This window comes from Pipistrellus hanaki (assembly GCF_964339955.1).
Source record: "Pipistrellus hanaki genome assembly, chromosome: 13".
In the NCBI taxonomy this organism is placed as follows: Eukaryota; Metazoa; Chordata; class Mammalia; order Chiroptera; family Vespertilionidae; genus Pipistrellus; species Pipistrellus hanaki.
The window spans coordinates 43,368,676-43,374,553 of record NC_140515.1 but is presented as its reverse complement, the minus strand read 5'-3'; the positions used below and the strand labels follow the sequence as shown (position 1 = coordinate 43,374,553).

Genomic DNA, 5,878 nt, shown 5'->3' with positions numbered 1-5,878 from the left:
TCCCCGCCCCCACCCCTCCTCCTTTTCCTGCTTCTTCTTCTCCTCCTTCCTCTCTTTCTTTTTCTTCCTCTCCTCCCAAGAATAGCCACTCCAGGGCAAAGGTTTCCCAGGGACCAATAGTTCCAACAATAACTGGAGTTAATGTTCATTGAGTCACTGATTATAGGCTTGAGTCACTGGTCCATAGCTGGAGATGGGAGTGGGGTCAGCTCCATGAAAACATAGGACTGAGAACCAAAAGAAAATTGTGCTTCAGCGTGAGAAGAGGGGGAATGGATGCAGGATGCCATAGCTGGCTTCTATGGGACCCTTGTGAGTTTGACATAGGCACCCTCTCCAGGTTGAAATAGCCTGGTGCTCCCTGCCACTTGGCGGGAGGTAGATGGCACCCACTTGAGCAAAGCTAAAGCTTGTCCCCTCCAATGCAATGTGAAACCTGAACAACTGTAAGTGGTAGCCGTGGTGGGCAGGCAAAGCTGGCAGATGCCCTCAACTCCCACCACAAACCATCTACCCTCGGCCCAACTTTTCTTGTCTAACATGCTTAAGCTACAGCTTCTCCACAAGGGCATATGCATTAGCCATTTCACAATTTAATGTCTGTTCAAGCTGGGGTGTGGGGTGTTAGCCTGTGGAGGGAGTGCTGGAGTGGAAGGTTGCCAGCCCTGACCTTTACCACTGACCATACTCACTCTAGTCCTGATGCTTTTTTGGGTCTCAACTTCCTCATGTCTAAGACAAGAGGTCCCTCTTAAGTATCCTTCCCTCCATCCAAAACTTCTGATTGGGAAAAGAAGTCAATGGTTTGGGGCTCTTTGCATGTGTCAACAAATACAATTCTTTCTGCCTCTGCCCTCTCCCTCCTCCGTGCACACTCTCCCCTCCCCCAGCTCTCCTGAGATTATGAGAAACCAGAGGTTTTACTGCCTTAGTCAGATCCAACACCTCCAGGGTAATTTCCCTCCCCTACTGGGCACTGGTAACACACAACCCCACCTCATGCTTGTTAGGCAAATTAGCGCCCACTCACCAACCTGGGCTCCTGCAGTGGCAGGCTGGGGGCAAACACAGTGCCCATGGAGTGAAAATGCAAAGCAGAGCAGAGGGACTCCTGTCCATGGAGGACAGCCTGAGCAGGAGGAGGACCATGGAACAGGGCTATCTGTAGGGGAGGAAGGACACTCTACTTTTCCTGCTGCCCCAGGTAGCCCCGCTTGGTGTGTGTGTGTGTGTGTGTGTGTGTGTGTGTGGTGTGGATGGCTTCTTACTCATCTTACAGGTGGGCATTTAACAATCTTGCTTGCATTTTGCAACAGTAAATTCTACTGCCTAGCACCGAGCCACACGTATCTTGAGTCCTCTGCTATCTAACAGAAACCAAACTTCCCCTTAGGCCCTTGTGCCTGGTCCCACCCCTCCAGGCCTGGGAGAGCTGGAGTGGAGTAGGCCAAGGTGAGACTGCCAGAGCTGCTGGGGGAGGGCTTGGGGGTGAGTGAAATGTTCTTCCGGGGAGTTGTGCTTCTGTCTTATGGCTCGCAGCCAAATCGGTTTCCTAAGGCCGCCTATAGATTAGGGTCATTAGTCTGAGTGGGTTAGGCAATGCCTATGGGTGCCACTGGGTGCCAGTAGTGACGTATTCTGGGGTCCAAACAACCAGTCACACACACGAGGAATGAGTTCTGGTAATGTTTCCCGTTTTCCTGGAGCTCAGTGCATGCATGGGGAAACACGGAACGATGACGTCTGTAATCACAGGGCACCTCTTCTCCACACAGGATGATCTAGCAGTGTAAGAGCTCGAACTACTGAACTCCAATCTTCACTCCTCGCTCAAGGATATTTTTTCCCATTGATTTTTAGAGAGAATGAAAGGAAGGAAGGAGAGAGAGAGAGAGAGAGAGAGAAGCATCAATGTGAGAGAGACACATGGATTGGTTGCCTCCTGGACGCACCCTGGGGCCGGGGATCGACCCTGCAACTGACGTATGTGCCCTTGACCGGAATAAAACCTGCAAGCTTTCAGCCTGTAGGCCGACACTCTATCCACTGAGCCAAACCGACTAGGCCTCAAATCTTTCACTCTTGCAATGACTGAGCAAACTTGAGTAACTCACTTAACTTCCTGGAGCCTCAGTTTGCATATCTGTAAAATGCAAGAAAATAATGGCTCTACTTTCACAAGCTTGGGGGAGCTCACTGCAACAATCCATGCTAAGCTCTTATAGCACGCGGCCAGACACAGAGCAGAGTTCAGTACATACGTGGTGGTGGTGGTGGTGGCTACTGTTATGAGCTGTGAACTCATTTGATTATGGGAATCACCCTTTGTGACGTCAGTGGAGCTAAGGCATTTTCTTCCTCTTTTGATAAATGAGGAAAGTGAGATCAGAAAGTAAAAAAAAGACAAGCAAGAGGCTGCGGCTGCTGTCCTGCTCCTGCTCCCTGGACCCCGGAGGTGCCACAAGCTGCGGGGCTGCCACGAGGGAGTGCCCGTACACCGTGGGCAGGAGCCTGCACCCCGACCACCTGTGGATCTGGTGGCCCAACGTGTACGTGGACGAGAACGAGCGCACCTGGCTGCCCATCGTCATCGAGACAGAAAGCAGCCTGCAAGTCCTCCTGCGCCAGATTGAGGTCTCCCGCGGGGAGGCCGTGCAGCCCCGCCGGCTGCCCCCCAGCACGCTGCCCCTCATGTGGCAGCTCTACCCTGGCAGGCGGTACCGCGCCTCCGACTCCAGCTTCTGGCGCATCGTGTACCACATCGAGACCAGCGGGGCCGAGGACATGGTCCTTGAGCAGCTGCCAGACCCACAGCACGAGCCATGAGTTGCAGTCCTGTTGGCCTGCAGTGGGGATGTGCATGCTTCTGTGTACCTTCTTACCAGCCCTGTTGTTCTGTGGGCCTCACCCGGCGGGAGGGCGCGGACGGGCAGGGGATGAGCCCTCCCAGGGCCAACAGGAACCTGTCCTCAGCCCCCTCTCTACTCAAGGGATCCAAGTGAATATCGCCGGGCTTGGGGCAGATGGAAATCGTGCACCACACAGTTAGATGCAACTAGAAGAATCCAGCATCGCTTCTGCAGTATTCCTAACCAAGATGCACTATTCCTGCCTACATCTAATCGTGAGGAAACATCAGGCCAAACCAACATTGAGGGGCATCTGGACATGTTGGGACTGTAATCTTTTTCTTTTTAAAAAAAATATATATTTCACAGAGAGGAAGGGAGAGGGATAGAAAGTTAGAAACGTCCATGAGAGAGAAACATCGACCAGCTGCCTCCTGCACACCCCCAACTTGGGATGTGCCCGCAACCAAGGTACATGCCCTTGACTGAAATTGAACCTGGGACCTTTCAGTCCATAGACCGATGCTCTATCCACTGAGCCAAACCGGTTTTGGCAGTACTGTAATCTTAAAAAATGTCAAGGACATAAAAATCACGGAAAGAATGAGGAGCTGCTCCAGACTGAAGATGCCCCAAAAGACATGACAGCGGATGTACATGTGATTCTGGACTGGACCCTTTTGCTATGAAAATGGTGTTATGGTAAGGTGACCAGATTTCAACATTGGTAAAGTGGGACACTATTGATGCGGGGGGCGGGGAAGGGGTTCTTGATTAAAAATTTGGTCTATATGGAGCAAGAAAAATTTTTATAGAACGCAAAAATAGTATTGTAACATATTTTTAAAATTTCAACATAAGTACAATTTACAAATATAATAAATTAAAAAAATTATGTATAGTCGTAAGTGTCACTTTCAAGGCCAGTGCTAGACTTTTTGCTGCCACTATAAAATATAAATAATACGAGTACTGTCTGCTAAATTCAAGAAAATTTATGTATTTACGAAATAAATAAATGATATCTTACCTAAATTATCTAAATAGCTGATTTGTAATAATACCACTTGTTTAACTAGCTTACTAGCATGCAGTACAAAGTGTATCATCTGAGAGACACATGTTTTCATTGTTGCCAATCCCAAAAAATGCCATTGTTCAGTAAGTCCAAACAATGGTGGTCGAATTCTAACAACTGACCAACAATGCGAACTTTGATAAGCAGTTCTCGATAATCAGTTCTCAACAATTGTTTGTTATTATTAAAGTTTAACATTATAAAATTATCAAAAATAATATAAAACTCATATCCTGGCTAAATAGCCACATGGCCGCTGAAAACCGTATATTCCCTTCCCGTTCTCCTGCCGTTCTCTAGCTTGTCGTGCATTCTTTCCAAAAATCGGGACTTTTTTAAAACACTGCAGGACGAGGGACAAATTTTAAAAATCGGTACTGTCCCGCCAAAACGGGACGTCTGGTCACTTTATGTTTAGGCATGTTGATTATGAAAGCAGTCTGGCCATGACATTGGGCTCCCCATTCATCTCCAAGGTATCAATCAAGCAATGTAACTCATCTTTCCAGAGGTGGATTTGAAATCTCTCTCTTTTTAAAAGAAGGTTGTTTTTGTTTTGTTTTGTTTTTTTTTTTCAGTTTTAGAGAGAGAGGAAGGGAGAGGGAAAGATAGAGACATAAATGTAAGAGCATAATATCGACCGACCGGCTGCCTCCTGCACGCCCCCTGCCAGGGATCGAGCCCACAATCCCGGCATGTGCCTGACCAGGAATTGAACCAGCAACCTTTCAGTGCACAGGAGGGTACGGGCCAGGCGGACTTGAAATCCAACATTTGTCAGCCATATGACCTTGGGTGAGTTGCTTAACAGATCTGTGCCTCACTTTCCCAACCTGTAATATGGGGATAATAATAATCCCCATTCCCAGTTTTTCACTGAGACACTGGGAATACATGAAATATGGAACCAGGAAGAAAGGTCACAGCAGGCAGCATGGATTTGGGAGTTACTTGCTTAGAAGCCAAGAGAACAGCTGAGATGAGTGAGGGGAGAACACAGGGCAGGGAGGGGAGGCGTTGAAAAAGAATGAGGAGAAGGAGCCTGTGAAGGAGGAGAAGAAGAGTGTGGCTAGGGAGGTAGGAGGGAAGCCAGTCTTTCTACGATTTAGTAACATGAACGTGGACCTCAAATTCTCTTCTGTCCTACTGAGAAAAATCCATCAGATCGCATGGGCTTCCTACTTACTTCCTGACGTTCTAGCTTCTGCTGTTATTTTTCCTTACAAACTAACCCCTATGGTTAAAAGTAGACCACAACATACCCACAATCTACATAATTCCCTCGTGCCTGGTTTTGACAGAAGACTTGGCCAAGCAATTGCCCAGGAGGAGGCCCAGTGCAGCCCTGCAGGTTCGAGTGTCTCACTTCCTGGTTCAAATCCCAGCTCCACCATTTCTCAGCCATATGACTTTGGGAAAGTTTCTTAACTGGTCTGTGCCTCACGTTCCCATCTGTAATATGGGGGAAATAATAATTCCCACTCGTAGAACTGTTATGAGAGTTAAAGGTGAGAATGTCTGATAACTACCTGGAATAGTGGCAGGCACTATATAGTGTATGAATTATTAACATAAATGTGAACCAGCCAAAACCGGTTTGGCTCAGTGGATAGACCGCTGGACTGTGGACTGAAAGGTCGCTGGTTCGATTCCGGTCAAGGGCATGTACCTTGGTTGCGGGCACATCCTTAGTAGGGGGTGTGCAGGAGGCAGCTAATCGATGTTTCTCTCATCAATGTTTCTGACTCTCTGTCCTTTCTCTCTGTAAAAAAATCAATAAAATATATTAAAATAGATAAATAACCAAATAAATAAATAAAATAAATGTGAACCAATAAATGGGCTGCCCATCTACAGACATTTAAATTGTCATTGCTATTTCAGCGAGCGACATATAAGTTAGACTTTCACAGGCATTTTCTGCAGGCCTGAAACTTTTTTTTTTTTTTTT

The 5,878-nt window shown here is 47.5% G+C and overlaps 1 protein-coding gene across 1 annotated transcript; it reads left to right on the top strand.

The window, feature by feature from the left end:
- Positions 1-1,736: 1,736 nt before the first annotated feature.
- LOC311631459 (T-cell leukemia/lymphoma protein 1A-like) lies at positions 1,737-2,826 on the top strand (the record flags this gene model as incomplete). Its single annotated transcript, XM_084901578.1, has 2 exons — positions 1,737-1,789; positions 2,466-2,826. 2 exons carry the CDS (start codon positions 1,737-1,739, stop codon positions 2,824-2,826), a joined length of 414 nt encoding a protein of 137 aa, XP_084757704.1.
- Positions 2,827-5,878: the final 3,052 nt, after the last annotated feature.